This window comes from Cryptomeria japonica, chromosome 11, assembly GCF_030272615.1.
Source record: "Cryptomeria japonica chromosome 11, Sugi_1.0, whole genome shotgun sequence".
Lineage (NCBI taxonomy): Eukaryota > Viridiplantae > Streptophyta > Pinopsida > Cupressales > Cupressaceae > Cryptomeria > Cryptomeria japonica.
Genome location: NC_081415.1, coordinates 288473822 through 288494727, shown reverse-complemented (window position 1 = coordinate 288494727; position 20906 = coordinate 288473822). Strand labels below are relative to the sequence as shown.

The window sequence follows — 20906 nt, the reverse complement described above, 5'->3', positions numbered from 1 at the left end:
ATTCTTCACAATACTTGTTGAATTCACCGGAACTGAATTCCCCTCCTTGATCAGTTCTGAGACACTTGATCCTTTTACTGCTTTCCTTCTCCACTAATGCTCTAAAAGCTTTGAATTTCACAAAGGCTTCAGACTTGTCTTTCAAGAATGTGACCCACATCATTCTTGAGTAGTCATCAGTGAGAATCATGAAGTACCTATCACCTTGCACACTTCTAGTTTTCATAGGACCACACAAATCAATATGTACAAGGTCAAGCAAGTTGTCAGTAGTGAAAGATTTACCTTTAAAGGTTGAGGAAGACATTTTCCCCAATTGACACTCTCTGCACAAGGTATTATCCAGTTTGCTTAGCACTGACAACCCTCTAACTACCTTGATCTTACTAGCCTTCACAATGTTATCAAAGTTTACATGGCGGAGTCTCTTATGCCATATCCAGCTATCATCAAACTTAGCCATAAGACATGCACTTATATTTGCATTCAGATGAAATAGGTTACCTTTGGTCTGCATGCCGGTGGCCACCAATTCACCCTCTTTTCCTTTGATTCTACAAACTCCATTCTTGAATTCTAGAGTGAGGCCACTGTCATTCAGCTGGGCAACACTCAGAAGATTGTGTCTGAGACCATCAACCCAGTACACATTGTCAGCACTGCTCTTTCCATTCAGAGAGATGGACCCTCTGCCTTTGACCATGCATGGTGCATCATTGCCAAAGCGCACCACACCACCATCATACTCCTCCAAGGATAAAAACTTGCTCCGGTCACCTATCATATGGTGAGAACAACCACTGTCAATGATCCACTCATTGGAATTATCAAACCGGGAGACAAGAGCCTTCTTGTCTGCCACATCTTCCTTTACAACAACAAACACAATGTCTTCATTCTCTTCATCTTCTGATTCCTCATCTGTGACACCTTCATCAATTGCCACAAAATAGTTTCTTTGGTTTCCTCCTTTGAATTTCCTGAACCTTTCTGGTTTGTCCTTGTTATCGCCATTAGGATAGTTTATAGCAATAGGTCCTATCCAGTTACAAGAAAAGCATTTCAAAGGTAGCTTGCCTTTGTATTTACCGGTTCCTCTAAGAAGATTTCTGGCAAGGAGAGCTTCAAATGCCATCAAAATCTCCTCATCATTCATTTCTCTGCTTTGTCTAGGTTCCCCACTAGTGCTAGCTTCTTTTCCTTTTCTGGATGGTATAGCAGAGGCTTTAAATGCTGATTCAGTCTTTTGAACACTGCCATCAAAACTATTTAGCTCATAGGCTGTTAACTTGGCTATGATGGAGTCCAAGGATACCTTAGTCTTGTCTATTGATCTCAGCTCCTGAATAGAAGCAACCCTTATTGCATAGACCGGCAACAAGGATCTCAGGACTATGCTTACCACAGTGGAATCTTCTATTTTACCACCCGCACTCTTGATTTCTCCAACAACTGTTTTGATTCTTATTCCATACTACTGAATGGTCTCACCTTCAACCATCTGCATATCTTCAAACTTCCCTCTTGGGCTTTCTTCCTTAGCCTGTTTCACATGTTCATCACTGCCATAGATATTTTCAAGAGCATCCCATACCTCTTTGGGATTTACCTTGTCCTGAACATCAATAAACTCAATGCCAGATAGACTACTAATAAGGGCTTCCATGACTTGCCCATTTTCTTGTATCTCTCTCTTTTGGTCATCGGTGAGAGTACCGGTAGGGACTACATAGACATTCTCAACATAAATCCAATGTTGAGCACCCATGCTTCTAATGAATATCTTCATCCTATCTTTCCATATACCAAAATTTTCCCTCTTAAACTTTGGACCTTCCCTCTTCATCATTTGACTGGGATCTTTACCTCAAGTGGTTAAGCTTACAACACAGAGGACCTAGAGCGCTCTGATACCAATTGATAACTCAAAGATGAACAAATAGTACCAAACCGGTACTGAGAGGGGTGTGAATCAGTACAAACAAAAATATAGTCCAAAACTGGTTTGACAGCAAATATTCCAAATGACTGACAAATAGTGATACTGGTTGAAACAGAGTGCAACCGGTAAGACCCAGAACAACTAAGACAATCATAAACCGGTTACTCACTAAGATTTCCTCTTAGCTTAATACTATAGCACCATTACACCCTCATGCATGAACAGGTAAACTATCATCAGATCTTCACAATAGTTAGTTCAATATGTTTTATAGACATGCATAAAACATAGAACCATCATATGCTCAACAGGTAATAACAAAGCATCACAAGATAAAAACATCTCACATGACACACATATTTTTCACGTGGAAACCCAACTAGGAAAAAACAAAGTGGGGACGAATACCCACAAGCTACTTTTTGAACTCTTTAGAAGTCCGCTCTATTAGGAGCCTTGTCTGGTTAAAGACATTACAATAGTTCTGTTAGGAACCGATCCTGTTAGGGATCACCCGATTAAGGGATGGCTGTAATACCTGGTTAAGGGTTAACCCCGGTTAGGGTTACCTTGTTAGAGGATTTCAAGAACTCAATAGCTAAAGGATCTCCAGAGCTCTATAGCTTCTCAGAACTCAATAACTTTGAGTTACCTTGTTAAGGGATTTGCATCAAGCCGGTTAAGGCTACCCTGTTAAGGGATTTCACAACTATTGAAGTAGTTAAAGATCAATAGGAATTACCATGATCTGGTAACAACACTCAATGCTAATGTATATCTGTTTTGGCTCCTCTTCACCTTCTGCACATTAAGTTTGTAGGTATCTCTTCTCTTCTTTGGTCTGGCAAGAATCACGTATCACTTCCCTTGGATACACACATACAACTTTTGCCAACAACCTTAGAAAGAAACACAACATCGACCTTATAGGACACAGACAGGTCGGTAGCAAAAACCCTAAACCCTAAACCTGTTAGGTTAAGCAATTCAAGCGGTTCAATCCTGACCGTTGAATCATACTGCATTAAGTGCAACAATCTTGAATCGATCTCAAGACATTCTCCATCGTCCATTATCCACTGATTTCATGGTGGCTGATAACCCATCACGCATTATCACCATTTGACAAACTTTGCACATTCCCAAGGTAGATAGGGATAGTCTTGTTGATGCAAGATCCTTCACGTGCACAGGGCTTACATGGAAACATGATCTATTCTTCGTTATACTACTAACTCATCACACAAAGATCACCGATTGAGTCACACAGGCTTGAGGTACGCCAACTGGAAATCCTGAAGTGGAAACTACCTACCAACCGGTAGTCATACAATGCTTCCATGTGCCAGTTCCCATAACTACATGCTGGTTCACCTTGACCAAATATACCGCTTCACTTTGGCATATATACCGGTTCACACATATGCCAGTTCTCTCTTCTCACATATCACATATGCAGGTTCACTTCATATCACATATTGACATCAATGACAACATACAATATCACTATGGCCTTATACCAGTTCACATAATGCCAACAATATCAGGCCTTGTGTGGATTAGAAACATCAAGCTCCCCATAATACTTCTGTAAGTTGTCTCATCAACTAAATCAGCACCATCATCTCTACATAACAAATCTCCATGAGCACTTGGAGTGGAGGCAGGGTTACAATTAGTCATATTAAATTTCTTCAGCATATCCTGTGCATACTTTGTTTGACAAATGAAAATCTCATCCTTACTTTGATAAACCTCCATTCCTAGAAAATATTGCATTATACCAAGATCTTTCATCTCAAATTATTTCATCATAGCAGCTTTGAATTTATCTTTCATCTTAGAACTACTACCCATATACAAAAGATCATCAACATACAAACTTATGATGAGAATATCAGTACCTTCTTGTTTGTAGTAAAGGGTAGGATCACTCTTACTTCTCTGGAAGCCATTCTCTTGAAAGTATCCATCAATCCTGGCATACCACACTCTTGGTGCTTGCTTGAGGCCATACAAAGCCTTCTTCAACCTGTAGACATAATTATCTTTTCCTTCTACTTCAAAACCTTGTGGCTGCTCCACATATACTTCCTCTTCTAAGTACCCATTCAAGAAGGCACTTTTCACGTCCATATGATGTATGCTCCACTTCTTCTGAGCTGCTAATGAAATCAACATTCTTATGGTCTCTTGTCTTGCTACTAGTGCAAATGTCTCTTCATAATCAATTCCATATTTCTGGGTGAAGCCTTTAGCAACTAATCTTGCCTTGTGTCTTTCAACACTCCCATCACTGTTAAACTTGGTCTTGTAGACCCATTTGGTGCCAATCCTTTTTTTGTCATGTGGAAGTTCTATTAACTCCCAAGTGTCATTCCTGTGAATGGAATCCATCTCTTCTTCCATGGCTTTCACCCAAACCTCATTAGTACATGCATCTTCAAAACATGATGGTTCAAAATCAGCCTTGGCTAATAAAGCAAAATTCACTGTCTCACCTATTGGGTTTTCTTCATGTACTTGATTTCCACTCCTCTGGTAGATATCACTCAATTTCCTTACCTTCCTTGTAGAACTTGGAGAAGAAGTTGGACTTGAGCTTGGTACTAAAGAACTTGATGAAGGATTGCTTGGTGGAGTTAAACCACTGGATATAGAAACATTAGTTGGCTGCTCATGATCAATATCAACAATTATATCATCATTCAAAATAGATTCTGGCTTCTCAACATGGCCTTTTTGATGACCATAAACTCCCCCTTCATCAAAAATCACATCTCTTGAGACAATAAGCTTGTTAGTGAGGGGATTATACAATCTATAAGCCTTGCTTTTCTCACTATATCCAATAAAAATACATGACTCATTCTTTGCATCTAACTTCTGTCTATTTTGATCAGGTACATGCACATAAGCCAAACAACCAAAAACTTTGAAATGATTAACATTAGGCCTTTTACCATACCAAGCTTCATAAGGAGTCATCTTTTCTAGTGCACTGGTGGGGCTATGGTTGAGGATGTACACAGTTGTAGCAACTGCATCTCCCCAATAAGAATTGCTCAATCCCTTGGTTTGTAACATGCACCTTGCCATTTCAACCACAATACGATTCTTCCTTTCAGCTACTCCATTCTGTTGAGGTGTGTATGCAGTAGTAAGTTGCCTCTTGATGCCATTAAAATCACAGTAACTTTGGAAATCCTTTGAGCAAAATTCTCCTCCACGATCAGTCCTTAAACACTTGATCTTGCACCCTTTCTCATTTTCCACAAGGGCTTTAAACTTCTTGAATGTATCCAAGGCTTCATCTTTGGCCTTCAAAAAATATACCCAACAATTTCATGAGTAATCATCAATAAAAGTGATGAAATATGATGACTTACCCAAACTCTTAGTCTGCATAGGACTGCATATATTTGAATGAACAAGCTAAAGTGGGTGATGAGCCCTCCATGCATTGCCCTTTGGAAACTTTTCTCTTGCATGCTTTCCTTTAGCACAACCTTCATAAACCTCCTTGTGTTCCTCAACCTTGGGCAAACCAGAAACTAATGCATGTGAGGTTAGAAACTTCAAACTATGAAAATTTAAATGCCCATACCCTAGATGCCATAACCAACTTGAATCCTCATAAGCCATATTTGCCAAATTGTTGTTATGTTCACCAAACCTCAAGGGGAACATCCTATTTCTTGTCATAGGAACAACAGTGATCACCCTATTATCCTTATTCTTATCATAGATAGTACAAGTCTTATTCTCAAAGACTACTTTATAATTTTTCTCACATAGCTGCCCAACACTTAACAAATTGTGCTTCAATTGTGGAGTATAATAAATATCATGAATACTCTTTATACCTTCTTTTGTTTGGACCTCCATAGCTCCTTTGGCAGCAACCTCCAATGATTTATCATCACCAAGCTGGATCTTGGATTTGAAACTTCCATCCTTTGTTAAGAACAACTTCTCATTCCCTGTCATATGGTTAGAGCATCCAAAATCTAGGTACCAAACATCTTTACTAGTATTTTCACCCTTTTCATAAGACAAAAATAAGTGATCAGGAGGATTCTCACTACTTTCTTGAGCATAGTTAGCACTTTTACCTTCTTTCAATCTGCATTCTCTTTCAAAGTGGCCATACCTATTACAATGGTAACATTGAACATTTCTCTTGTCAAATATGCCTCTACCTCTTCCTCTGAAACCACCACTTCCTCTTGAGCCACCTATTCCTCTACCTCTTGAAGAATTTTGGCTTTGCCCTTTACCTTGGCCTTGATTGATTTTGGCACTACTGCTGCTTGCATCTTCATTTTTTGTGATTAGTAATTTAGAGGAAAATGCTTTCTCTACACCTTCAAAAGAATCATTCAATCTTTCTTCATGAGACATGAGGGATCCAACCAGTTGATCAGACTGTAGTTTTGTCAAATCTTTGCTTTCTTCTATGATTATTGCTACATGATTCCATCTAGGTGTCAAAGATATCAACACCTTTTTTATCAAAACTTCATTGCTTACAATTTCCCCAAGTGTAGCCATTTTATTGACCACATCTTTGACTCTGACACAATAATCACTTATACTTTCAGCTTCTTGCATCTTCAAATTTTTGAACTCTCGCTTCAATGTCTAAAGCTTGACCACTTTAACTTGATCACTACCCTGGTAAGCTTCTTGTAGAGTCTTCCAGGCATCTTTGGCTGTTGTTGCTCCTAATATTCTTGGAAATAAGCTCTTATCAAGAGCTATCTAAATGTGAAACAAAGCTTGAGCATTCTTTTTCCTTGCTTCCTTTCTTGTTGTTCTTTCATTGGCTGTAAGGGCATTCCAATCAGCTGGCTCCTCATAACTTGATTCAATAATCTCCCACAAATCTTTTCCAATCAAAAAGGTCAGCATCTTAATGCACCAATAATCATAATCATTCCCATCAAATTCTGGAATGGGCATATTGTTAGAATTCGACATGATTAACTTTGGCGAAATTCCAACAATAAAACTTTAACCTAAAACAATTTTACTTGCTCTGATACCACTTGTAGAATTTTGAACCTGACCTATCCTCTCTAAACCAACTAATTAGCAAACAATAACAACAAAAAGAAGAAATTGCAAAAAGAAATCACAATTCAGAATAAAAAACAAAGTGCCTTATTTTTTTGGAATTGCACACACCAATATTTTTATTGAAGCTTAATTAAAAATTACATAGAGGTTGTATATATAAAGAATTTGTAGTCTAGAAGAATTAATAATAATTGCAATTCTAAATATATTCCTAGCATTGCATGGAAAGCTACTAAGGCTCTCAAACTAAAAAAAGCAAACTACTCCCTAAATTAAGAATACAATAAGTGCATGCACAACATGCTTTATTTACTAAAAACAAATTCATGCAATGAACAAAACTAAAAATAGTCCTAAGGATTAATGCATGTTGGAGTACATACTTATTTGCATGAATAAACAAAAAACTATTAACTAAACTAATCTAGTTGCATGCTAGAGCAGCATCAGTTATCAACATTTACGTGATGTATGTATATCTTTGTTTCTGTGTTTTAAAAAAACAATTATATATATAATAAAAAATGGTGCACAAAGATTTCTCTATTATAGATGGTAGGGCATAGTAGCACAAAGGTGGAACAAACAAAGGCTATGAGGACTCAAGAACAGTAGATGATTATTAATTTCTCCATATTCCAGAGGATGTGATTTTCTAATTTTGTAGGTTTTGAGATTTATTTGCATCAATAAAATTTGAGTGGACTTTGAATAAATAACAATAATTGGGCACGCCATAGGAAGAATTACAGGTAGAAAGGAGAACCGGGCTTGGGTGGTGGATAACTGGTCAATAGATGTAGTAGTGAATTTCTTGCCGAAACAATTCTTCATTGTGAGCTTTGATTTAGAGAAAGAAAAAGGATGATATACTAGCCAAATATCCTTGGTGGTGTGGAAAAAATCTAGTTTATGTTCAGAAATGGACTAAAAAATTTAACCCTACATTGACTTCACCTTGCAAATGGGCACATTGGATTGGATTATATAACTTACCATTTCAATATTGGCCTAGCAATTGTTTTTGGTTAATTAAGTCTAAGCTAGGGTTGGTCCTTGGCCTTGACATAGGGGAAGGTGATTTTGGCTTTTTATGTTCTAATCAAATTAAGGCGACTTGGCTGTGTATTGTACTTTCATTTTAGGTGAGTTTTGTATATACATTAGATAGATAGGTGTTACAATTGTATTATGACATCAAATATATCGATCTTGTTTATGATAGAGTGCAAGTTAATATCAAATGATGTTTTATTTTTATGAGAATAATGTGATTTTAACTTACATTAAATGAATATCTTGCATGAAGTATTCTTCTATGACCTTGTTTATGAAGGGTTAGGTATCACCTATTTTAACAGTGTATGAAGGAGCCTACACAACTTAGAGTTGGAGGAAAAGTGTCTTCATGATTTTCTCTCTTGTTAGGATATTATAGACACCTAGTAGATAACTCTTAAATGGCATTCATGATATTCTGAAGTACTTAACAATATATTTTTAAATTTGATTTGTAATATATATATATATATATATATATATATATATATATATATGCCTAACAAATATATAATTGTTCATACATGTATAATGTCTAGTTAGTATTTGGTTGAAAGACAAATGTTTATATTTTTTTTATTAATAATGGAAACATTCTTATAATCTTAAATTTTTTTATTTTTTTTAAACACAAGGTGGCGGTGCCACTTAATAGATTTTATTATTTATAAAGCTGATTCAAAGAGCTCCCGGAGAAAAGAACCATAATCTTAAATTTATTATTGTTGATCTATATTTATTTATATTGATTCTATATTTTTCTAGTGAGACAAAGTATCATGGATTGCTTTGATTGTTATTTAATTAAAATTAAATATTATAAAATGGTAAGTTGTGATTTCTATGAAAGAGTTATCTAAAAATATATGCAAATTATATGATTTTTAATATTCTAAAAATACAAAAATATTTGTTGAATCAAACCATAAATATGTTATTGTTATAATTTATAAATATATTCTTATATCATGAAAAATTTGAAACTTAGATAATTTATACAAATGCATACATACATTTAATTCAACATACAAATTATATAATTTAAAAAATAAAAATATTGATTTATTATCTTAATAACTTGCCATAAGATCTTTCTAAATGAATCCTTATTCAAAATAAATATATTTTTATGACACAACAAAATCAAATTTTAGATACAATTTTTTCTACTTCCATATCCTTAACTACCATATATAAATAAAGAGCAAACAAACCTTAATGATCCCTATACCCCTCTATTCATAGTTTATAAAATATAATGTCTTGATGGGAGTATATTAAATTTTGATGGGGACTAATAATAGTAGTTAATGATTGTATTGTTGCATGAAATTTTAGAATTTTCATAATTACAAAAACAAAATATTAAAAACACACACACACCTACACCTACATTATAATTTAAGAATTTTAAATAATAGACAATACCCAAATTCATCCATTTTCATTCAAAACCAAATTACTTAGCATATAAAGATTGATAATGTTTACAAGCACTTTTTAACAATTTACTAAAATGAAAAAATCACATTTTCCTTGGCTCTTAAATTGGAATTTACTAGATGAAATATGTTTGAATCAATACCATTGTCTAATTACATCTAATAAACCCAAAATCTAACTTTTCATTGCTTACAAATTTCTAACATTATTTAATCAATAAATTTTATAAATTTTAAATATCACTGCGACTCTTCCAACAGTCAAACAATCTATGGCCTTTCATTCACCCTTTCCTACGTCAGAAGTGTTGAACCAAACAAAGAATTGTTCTCGCAGTTCATCGATCTGGTTTTGTTAAAAGAATGTCGTCCAATAATTTTTGGGTTGTAACGAAGACCATGTTTCTTGAATTCCTTTTAAGGAGAAAAATAAAGAGCGAGGCAGAAATACACTGAATCATTTAGGAGAAGTGTCTACATGGCAGATGAATACTTAATAATTTTGAATGTGTCCCTCGCTTCTCTCGTCTCAGAATTTACAAACTGCAAAACCCAAAATGAAAAAAATGATTATAAGCAAAATAAGGATAGTATGGCGAATAGCTTTGTTACTGAAATCGGAGATCAGACATACCAAATGTGGGTTCTTGTAAAAGTTGCGTATTCCACAAGATATTCATTGTAATTGAGAAAAGTGCAGGGAAAAAAATAAGAAAAGTTCCATCACCTGACACAACAATTGGTGCGTGGTTGCATGCACACGAGAATACCCAAACTCAGAGAAGCGTACCAAACTCCAGCTATCAGCCTGCATTCAACAATTGATAAATTTTATATATCTTTTCAAACTGACTGCGATCCTGCATTAAAAAATTACTCACGTTGGATCGAAACTTATCCAGAGAAAATCCTGCCATCCCAATAACCACATGAATGGGTGCACTGTAATTGATGGCAGAGTAGGTATCTATGCCTTTCACGTCCTTCTCAGGAAGAGATTTGCAGGTATTCTGAAATACAGCGCATGTACGCTCATAGTTGTGAACATGACCCCACAGCACCAAATCTACCTGTCAAAACTACTTGTTAGCTCAAGAAAAGTTTCAACTTTTAAGGATAGCTGGAGAGCAATGTCTTTCTAACCTGGTATTTGAGAAGAAGTGGTTCAATAGCTGAAACGAATTTGTCGTCTACGCTAGGTATCGATAGCAATCCATCATCTATACTTGAATACATGGGTCGATGGCTGTTGTTTTCAAGGTTAACCTTTTTGTTAAAATGTAATCATTGATTGAATTTTTCTTGAATAAGATAAAGGAGCGATTGTTATCTTATGGTCGAGTTTAAACATTATATTTTAAGCTTTCGATTTGTTTAGATGGTTTATAAATCACTTTCTTTTTTTAAATAAAATTCATTTATCAATATGATTTAAACGATTTACAGTATTGTTTAAACCACAATCTATCTTACCCTGTGAAAATAAGCCACGGAGTTTGCTTGCGGTCCACGGAAGCCAAATCATGCCTTATCCATTCATACTGTAATCCAATGAAGATTACTTTCATTGTAAGTTTACCATAACTTCTACACATTTAGATTTGTTAAACATCGGAAATTGAGTTGTTTTGTAAGTATAGGTTACAAATTCAGTACCTGTTCACTACCCACAGTCCAGTTATGCTCGGTAGAGATCACTGTGAAATGAACTGGTCCTTGACTGATTGAATACCATGGCTTGTCCTCAGCGAATGTTGGCATGGGAAAGTATTTCTCGTAAGAAACTCCACATTCTCCTCCAGAGTCTGTCAATTCGTATACCGAGTTACTGCCCGGAAAATCTCTGTAATCCACAATAATGAATACAGTTCTTTCTTTCATTAAGCATATTTCGTTTCAAGCTATGCACAATACTTCAAATCAAATCCAAATTAAGTAAACATTAATAACCTTTCATGATTTCCAATGGCAGTCATGTAAGATACCCGGGAAGCAAGTGGAGAGATCATATGGAGGAAGAAGTCCCATTCTACAAGAAACCCCGTTGCATAGCTGATATCTCCAATATGGAACACAGAATCCACATCTTCTTCTTCTGTCATGGCCTTTATAACTCCTAGTGATCCTGGCTGCCAATAACTTCAGTGTCACACAAGCATTTCTTATTTATGAATCTTATTTATTTTTAATGAATAAAGGATAGTAAAGTTATAAAATAAAAAATGGAGTATAAGTTAAAAAAAAATTAATTTGTTTTGCAAAATTAAAAGGAGAATCTTTATTATCTGTATTGTCCATGAGCATTTCTAGTGACAGCATCAATTGATTCTTAATCAGTGAGAGCATCTTCTTCTTTAAAAAGATTAAGACAAGTATTGACTTACAGTTTTTTTTTTTTTAAGCAAATTAACAAGGTTAAGCATTAGTGATTTCAATGCTTGCAAGCCAAACTTATATTTAGATTTTCAGAGTATCTTTTTATATTAAAGGTCATTAATCAACTTCAAAGTATTGTAGTTCAATTGTTTCAACAATTCAATGAGTTTGATGGTATGTTTCTTGGTTATGTCATCCACCTAGATTCAAAATATCTAGAAACATAATATAAAAGATGAAGTCGAGAATATATTTTAGATGATTTTGATAGAATAGATACCCCTCAGAAACAAACTCATAAATAATATAAAATCCTCCATTTCAACTCGAATATAAATGTTTATGTATACCTGAATGTAATGCTCATCAGATGCATCACGGGGAGCCTTGCCCATGTCCCCAAAGGCAAGAAATCTAAGATCGCTTGCACCTGCTGCAGGAGGGGTAGACAATTCTACACTATTACTCCACCCCACATCATCGCTGATTACAGGAGGATTTCAGACTTGCAAGTCAAGAAATACTTAATCTTCAAATAGAATTTAGAAACAAAACAGTGAAAAATGCTGCACCTTCCATATTTGTAAACGTAGTTGGATGACGGAAGAAGTCCATTCATTAGGGCTGTATGGATATATCCTGGATCATGCCATCCAAAGTCTTTAGCTGGGCTTGGAACGAGCAGGCTACCTAGTAAAACAATGGTCAAACACAACTTTTATAATCTAGAAGTCATCATAAGCAATGAATTTCTTTTTCAAATTCAGGATGAACAGAGCATGTATTTAAGGGTCATTGTATTTACCACACATATCAGCTTGAGTGAAAGTAGTAACATTGGACCTGGAAAGAATTCCAGGTCCATATTCTACAAACTGGGTCCTATTGCTTCCGCTGATCCATGTTACTTTCATCTGTAATCTCCAAAATGAAATACCAGTAAGAGACAGATACATAAACTGTGAAGATGAAAACCATAATTGATAAAAACATGTATAAAACTATGAAAATGAAAACCATCATTTGCTTACAGAGGAGCCTGTGGAGTCTATACTTGAGAGATGTGCATAAAGAGGCATATTTGGATTGGAGAACTTGAGAGGCTGAGACCTGTGAAGGATGCAGGGATTATCATAACCACCTCCAAAAAGAACAAACTCTATGTCTGTGCGTATATTCACAATGTGAAATGTTACAGAGCCACTGCATGTCTTCACTACACAACGCCCGCCCTTCTTTTTTTCACATCTGCTTTTCTTGCATGATTTGTAGGAAGGATCATTTTTCATGAACTGGGACTGCCATCATCCATTTTATCCAGTAAAAATCATTTCTTTATTCTATTAAACAACAGGCATGGAAGTTCGATTTAATTTTTGTCTCAATTGCTTTTACATTAAGCAGAGCCACATCTTTGCTATAAGAAGACCTGAAATAGCAAAGAGAACAAAAAATTTAAACTTTTTTCTCCTACCATAGAAGAGTTATAGGATTTACCTTCACAGGGTAGTGACATAATAGAGGATGTGATTGCAGATCTCCAGTTTCGATATAGAGGAAGCCATTCAAAAGACAATCGGTGATGCTATTCAACATTAGTTACAACATTACATTTTAGCCTGAGTTTCTTCCTTGTGGACAACAAAATCACACAGAACAAGACATATATAAATCTCATTTACAGCATTGAATTCATGTCATTGAAAATCCATACTTGCCACTTGAAGGTGAAATCATGGCAACCCAATCATCATCCTTGGGATTCAACATCCCCTCGATAGTCACATTCACGAACTGTTCATCTTCAAGGGGTCCACTTGTACTCAAATTAATTTTTACATATGAAGTCCGGTCTGAACACTGCCTTAAAATCCTTCTGTTAATGCATCTGAACCCCGTTCCACACAGAGCATCTTGATTCTGATTGGAGATCTGGGTATTGAAGAATGTGGATCCATTGCAGAGTGCAAGAGAATTGAGACAAAATAGGAGAATGATATATAACATTCCACAGAACATTCTGTCAACTCTGAATGCCCACATGTTTGCAGGAATTTGTTGCGAATTTGCAGGGCAGTTGGAAAAGGCTAGAAACCAAATTTCCCAGAAACCAAGAATGTTTTATGATGCAGTTATATGTCAGAACATGTAAGCTCTAAGCAACTAGCTTATTCCAAAACGAACGTACAAGGATGGTTTTCGTGTTAACTTGCATGGAACTCTTGCATGATATTCCAACATTCTTCATAGTTAGGGAAGCATGCCCATATACAGTTTTGTATTAATAATTTTCTTGTCTTCACCGAAACACTTAACTTATCTCATCATTCCAGATAACTAAAAATTGCAGTGCCAACCAAAGAAAGATCATATCTTTATTGGTATTTTACTCTCTATGGATTGAGAAGTGGGGTTAAGAACAACTCGAACCACATGTTACACATGTTACAGACGCCTCATCATGTATAATGAAATGCATTGTTGTTTTTTATAAGACGGGTTTTGGTTGTTTTCAAGGAGTCACTCGATCCTCTGCCGATTTTACAGTGATTGGACAATGGTGAGCTATACGTTTGCTGTGAATTAAGGACCACTACTCTGAAGATAGCGTTCCGTGAACGTTACAATGTTACGAGTTCCAACTGGCTTTGTCGAGAGCCAAGAGCATAGCTGACTTCTAAGATAATGTTTGCTTTTTCAGAAAATTTAAGAGATTCAAGGCATATTAGAGAATATGCTAGGAATATGGGTGGCATCTGATTGTTCTAGGAAAATAAGCAAACCTTACATAAATTTAAAATTGAATATTGATAAGTAATAAGCTAGATTTTAGATAGATAAAAATTTTGGTAATTGAGATGGATTAAGGTTTATTTGGAATATTATGCTATTTTGATTTTAATTTTGGTTGTTGAGTTTTTGTGATAAAAATTTGATATAAAAAAGTTTTTTTGAAATTTTAGAGATATGGAACAAATATAAAGATTTATAAATTTTAGGATAAAATTCTGTCATGATCTAATTTCGACGTGATATTATATTAGATGGTGCAATTCTATTTGCTATTGAATTTGAACTTTAGTATCTTTAAAGAATGTTTATCTTAGTGATCTCTATGTTGAGAAAATGGCATAGTGTTTAGAAGTAGTTTTGGGGTCTTTTGTGTGCAAAGGGAAATATGAAACTGTCCTGATGGCAATTAAGCCCCTAGGATTAATTCAATAAATAATAAGGAATTGAAATGGATGTTGTTGTCATAAGATTAGTATATCTATATTTAAAAAATATAGGTAAATTATGCCGAGAGATATCTTATAATAGAAGGGAATCTGACGATTACAACAATATTAGTAATACACAAGAGTTTCAAAAATATGGATAATAATAGAGTTGTGTAAAGCGGAAAAATCGAACCCTAGTTGTTCTCCCCTCCCCAACTCCAAGGAGAGAGAAGGGAGGTCACTAGGGTTGATGGTTTTCACTTAGGAGGGACTTTACATTCAAAAGAGGGGTTGAAACCCACAAGATCCAATCCCACACAATGCAGGATTGGATTCTAAATGAGTTTCAAGGGTTAAGACATCAAGGATACCCTCTTTTGTAAAGAAATGTAGATAGAATGATTGAACTAGGAATGTATGTAGAAGCAAGAAAGATTCGCTTATAAACAGAGATAGGAATACGAGATGAAGCTGCAGACCTGGAATTAGTAGTAAAATGTCGAGACGGTGCTGTTCTGCAAATTTGAGCGAAAGTTGACGGGACGATGGCGCCCGGCGTGCACACGGTTCTCCGAAAAATCCGCGAAACGAAGGGGGATCTGTTCGTCTCTGCACAAGGATTCCAGATCTTCAATTACAGCCGCGTACCTGCAACCTACACACAGAAAAGAGAGGATGATTGGGGGGTTAGGGATTAGGGGTTTGCCTTTAGGTCAAACCCCGGTTTTGGAATTAACCAAGAAATGAGAATGCTGTAAATGTAAATGTTTGTAATGTAAACAAGTACTGATACCTTGTTGTAAGAATGTTTGTATTCTTACATGCGAAGGTGTAATGTATGTAGTATGTTGTATGTTGTATGTGATCTCCTCTTCAATGGTTGAATCCTTGTCTTGAATGCAACACCTAGCCTTGAATGGAGACTTAGAATGCTCAATTGCTTGAAGGAATGCTTGAATGCTTGAATGTTTGAATATTTGAATATCGCTTCCGCGTCTTGCCCTTGCTTATTTCCTTCCTCCTCCTTTCTAGGAGAGGAAAAGTAGTTTATATACTTGTCAATTAGGGTTGATAGACTGATTTTTCCGACCTTAGGCCGACCAGGAAACATTATTTCCCTAATTGCAAACTTAAAGACCCGATGCCCAAAAGAGACCGGGCCCAAAATAGGGCCAGGGACCAGGGCGCTGGGCGCCATGGTCCTGGGGGACCAGGACGCTGGGCGCCCTAGTCCTGAAGGACCAGGGTGCTGGGCGCCATGGTCCCACCTCCCAGGACAGCAGGGTGCAAGGAGGGATCATGCCAAGGTGCAGAAAAATGCAGTTTTTGGTGTCACAAGCAGGTTTCGGGGTCTCCATTCAGGTTCAACGTTGCGCCACCATTGTGAAGACCCAAATGCAGTCGAAATTGCAAGTGTCGCAATTTTAGGACGCTACAAGTTGCTTAAGTATGTATTGGCATTATCTAAGATGACAACATGAACCTGGAATTTAGGATCATCATATACTCACAATGCCAAGCCCACTCCTCCAATAACCTCTCTGAAGAGGGGGAAAGATTAGTGAGGTGGATTAGATAGCAAATATGCAAATCAAACATATAATCACATGGAATCAAAAGACATAATTTGAAATGCTCAAAACAAGGACAAATGCATATACCTCACAAACCAATACCTTCTCCTTCGGATGGAGCTTGATGAAGTGAAGACGCTCTTGGATGATGCTCCACTTGATGTGCTCCTCTTGCTTGTTTGATGTGGATGGCTCTCCAATGTCATGCACAAATATGAAAATGGATTTTAGGAGGATGATATGGATAAAATGGCTAAGTGTGGATGAGATGTGATTTGGACATGATAAGGTTGCTAAGATGATTTCTTAGGCTCAAAAGAGCAGCATAAGATTACTGAACTTGGAGATGAAGAATGAAGGGATGGAATCTTCAATTTATAGGAAGAGGAGAGGAAAAATGGATGGCTAGGATGGATTCAAAATGAAGGGCTAGGATTGCTTGTGAGCTCCCACAAGGCCCAAGAGAGGGTGTGGAGACCAAGAGATATGCCTTAAAGACATTTCTTGTCTCCACACTCCTCAAGGTACATTGGGAAGACTTCCCAAGGTAGCTTGAGAAGAGCAAGGTGCATTGGGAAGACTTCCCAATGTGCCTTGAGAAGAGCAAGGGATGTGACATTCCTTGAAGAATGGGGAGGAGGAATTTAAAATTCTTCAAAAACAGATAATCATGAGGATTGGAGGAATAAGAAGGAATTAAAAATTCTTTGGGAGAGGAGATGCCTAGAGGATTGTGAGATTTTGAAAATCTCACATTCACTTAGGAAAATAGCATTAAAAGCTAGTGGTTGGATGGAAGGGACAAGGAGTTGACTTTGTGGCTAATCATGATGATTAGCCATTAGCAATTCATTAGGAGGGGGATTAGAGGAAATGTTAGGTGGGATTAGGATTTGTAGGAGGATTTGACTAGGAGAGAGAATGAGTGGAGGGAATTAAAAATTAGAAGAATAAGGTTAAGTGAGTTTTTAGAAGACTTTATTAGGTTAATGATGAATTAAGAAAATGATTTGTAGGAATCATGTAGGTTAACTAATTAATTGAAATTAATTAGCCAAGAGGAAGATTTGTGAGGATTTAATTTTTTAGAAGAATAAAGAAAGGGATTGATTTATTAAATAAATCAGTCACATACTATAGTGACAATATTAATTATATTTAATTAATATTGAGGAAAATTTGAATTAACATAATTAATTAATTAATTATATGAGGAATTAAAAATAATTATCTTTAAGTGTCTACACTCTCAACGCTGCTTGATTTTATTGATTGTTTCTTTTTAAATATTATGGCACTCTTCCACTATCATTTGAATGTAACACTTTTATATAGTTGGAGACAAGTGGCGAGGGTTCTATTTTATTTGGAGTAATAAAATAACACCTCCACAAAAACCAAAAGATGACATATTTCTTTCATTTACCCATCATTTGCATGTCAAATTGTTTCAAAATTGAATTTTTGTTTACAGACATTTTGATGTCATTGTAGATGCCTCTTGGCATAATAAATCACTTTTGATGCACGCTGAGACTCAAACTCACGTGATCAAATCTTTAAATGAGAATTGATAGTTCTTTTTAATATTTTTCATTGATTAGGCTCTCTTGTATCTTTTCTTTGCTTCATTTATATACTTAACCCTAAATGCACAACTTAAGACCTTTTATGACCCAAGGCCGTTTAACAACATAAACATGTGTATAAAATAATTAGTTATAAAATCACCCCCTTAATAACATGTACATTTATGCAAAGTGGGGTAAAACATGTTCACTTAATGTACCTAGGATTGAGAGGTCCTTCAAAGAACCACCAAAGCCTGATATTAAGAAGAATAAATACATTATTCTGGCTTGTTGAGGATCAAAGCCTTTGTACATATTCAATAGTGTTTAACAAGGTTCAAGATAAGATAAAAAGTAAAAAACACAATTATAAAGGATGAGATCAAGTTTCACTAGTACAAGTGAACTTAGATTCATATTAGGTTTATGTCAAGAATTTGAATTATTGCACAAAAAAATTCCAATTGAGTACTAGACTATTGCACCAAAGACAATGAGTCTAGGTAATTCTAAAATGAGTGTATGCAAGTGTGAATGGTGCACTTTTCATCTCTGCATTTTATCTCAATTGATTTGCATTTCAACTACCATGATTCATATATGTTTAAGTAAACAATCAAACAACATGAAAGTAATTTTGAATGTTCGGACAACTGAGAGAGGGGTGAACCATTTGCCAATTAAAATTTTTAATTCTTTCACAAATCTGGAATAACCAACTTATAAATTATTTAACATGAATAGATGTAAACATGAAAGCACACACATACATAAAGAAATCATACACAATAAACACTAGATATGATGTGGGAAACCGAAGAAGGTAAAAACCACGGAGAATGTTAGTTCTCAATATATAACACATGTTAGGGTGACACTAGTTAAGGTGCTTTTTACAAAGGTGGCTTACTACCAGAATTCTCACTATAGGTTGGCTCACTATCCAAAAAAGCTCACTACCGAAAGAGAAAGAAAGAAAAGAAATCGACCATTGTGATGCAACTACCACAAACAACAATGTCGAAATAGCCTCTGGTGCCTAACAACACACTACACACCTTCACACAAATTCTCACATCAATCATCAGTCAAATTTAGCTTTTAAATCTCACATATCTTCCATACCTCATTCATTCTGATCATCCTTTACTTATATTGTCCTCCTGACTACATAACCTTCTGAGTTAGCCAAACATAAATTGAAATAGGTCTACAATGAACATTCCCATGGTGGGAAGGAAATGAGAAGTGGGCCACACCACAACATACTTCATCAGTCAAATCAACATGTTACACATCCATCACAAATATTGTTGCCAAAACAAGACTCATATGCTACACAAATGTTGTTGCACAATCTCCAATTCTGGATCGAACCAGACCCAAAATAACACTTCTTAACTTAGCAATTTAACAAGAATGGAACCAAGATATAAACATGAATCCAAGAAAATCAACACCATATCAAGGAAACAGAGAAATATGGATCACAAACAACACTATCAATTACTAGTCAGCATTGAACATCATCTAGAGCATAACTTCAGGAGCACCAATCAGTTCAGGAAATATATTTCGAATCACCAACTCAAAAAACCAATACTAGTACAATATGTTGACATCAATGACAACCATATTAGCACCATCAACATCACATTTTCAACAATCTCCCCCTTTGTCATTGACGGAAACATCCATCAACAACAAACAAAAACTCTCTTTTTGTATCTCTGCAACTCTTTCTGCATCATCATTTATCTACATCTCTCCCCCTTTGACATCAAGGACAAAGACAGACACATCTCCCCTATGAAACTTACTCTGCTCCCCCTAAGAGGAAGCCCCCAGGAATTAGTCTAGAGAAGAATGATCATGAAATTTACTATACCAATGCACATCCAAATGCACATTAGTTCAAACTAGGAAGGGATAATACCGCTATTGGCATTTTTGATGATTATGTTGTAATTGTCATTGATGGTCACACACTTGCTATGAGATCACTTTTTGAATGTATGAATTATATTCAACCGGTAATTGTTCCAAACCGGTATCATGTGTTAGTCTTTAGACTCTTGGTGTTTTGCAAAAAGTGTTTACTGATCTCAAACAGTATGAAGACCCCAAGAGGTTCGAGGATCTCAAGCGGCACAAGGATCAAAGCGGCAGAACACATATTTCCTAGTCTTCATTTTCGACAAATCGGCAACCGGTATTTTGCGTAAACCGATATTTTATATGAATCAGTAATACTCTGTGATGAGTTACCAACCGACATTTTGTGATGAGTTACCATTCACCGATTGTTTTGCGGTGCTGACACTCTAGCGGTGCTTTTTGTGTCGTGTTACCAAATATGTCTAGATGCACTAAACCTAGAAAATTGTATTGTAAACCTATTGGACCAACATGAAATCAGATTCCTTTATAAGGACATCATGTCTAGGGTTTTAGGTGGAAGTAAGGGTTTTTGAAAGTGGTTGATGAGTTTTTGTAAGTGTGATCAGAGAAGAGAAGTTTAGGTCTATGAGAGAAGGCAAAGTGTGAATGTGTTGAAGATTGAAGTAATGTTGGAATGCATTAAGAATGAGCTATCAAGGATCTAACCAAGCAATCTGTGCAATTTGCCAGATCACTCA

At 35.8% G+C, this 20906-nt stretch overlaps 1 protein-coding gene across 1 annotated transcript; it reads right to left on the bottom strand.

Moving 5' to 3' along the window:
• Nucleotides 1-9607: 9607 nt before the first annotated feature.
• On the bottom strand, nt 9608-14501 carry LOC131060444 (probable inactive purple acid phosphatase 27). Its single transcript, XM_057993711.2, has 13 exons — nt 13616-14501; nt 13399-13486; nt 12933-13199; nt 12707-12815; nt 12474-12591; nt 12252-12384; nt 11476-11654; nt 11182-11368; nt 10999-11066; nt 10669-10771; nt 10407-10595; nt 10253-10333; nt 9608-10068 (listed from the first exon to the last, which is right to left on the bottom strand). The coding sequence occupies exons 1-13, from the start codon at nt 13942-13944 to the stop codon at nt 10000-10002; spliced, it is 1920 nt and encodes a 639-aa protein (XP_057849694.2). The 5' UTR covers nt 13945-14501; the 3' UTR covers nt 9608-9999.
• Nucleotides 14502-20906: the final 6405 nt, after the last annotated feature.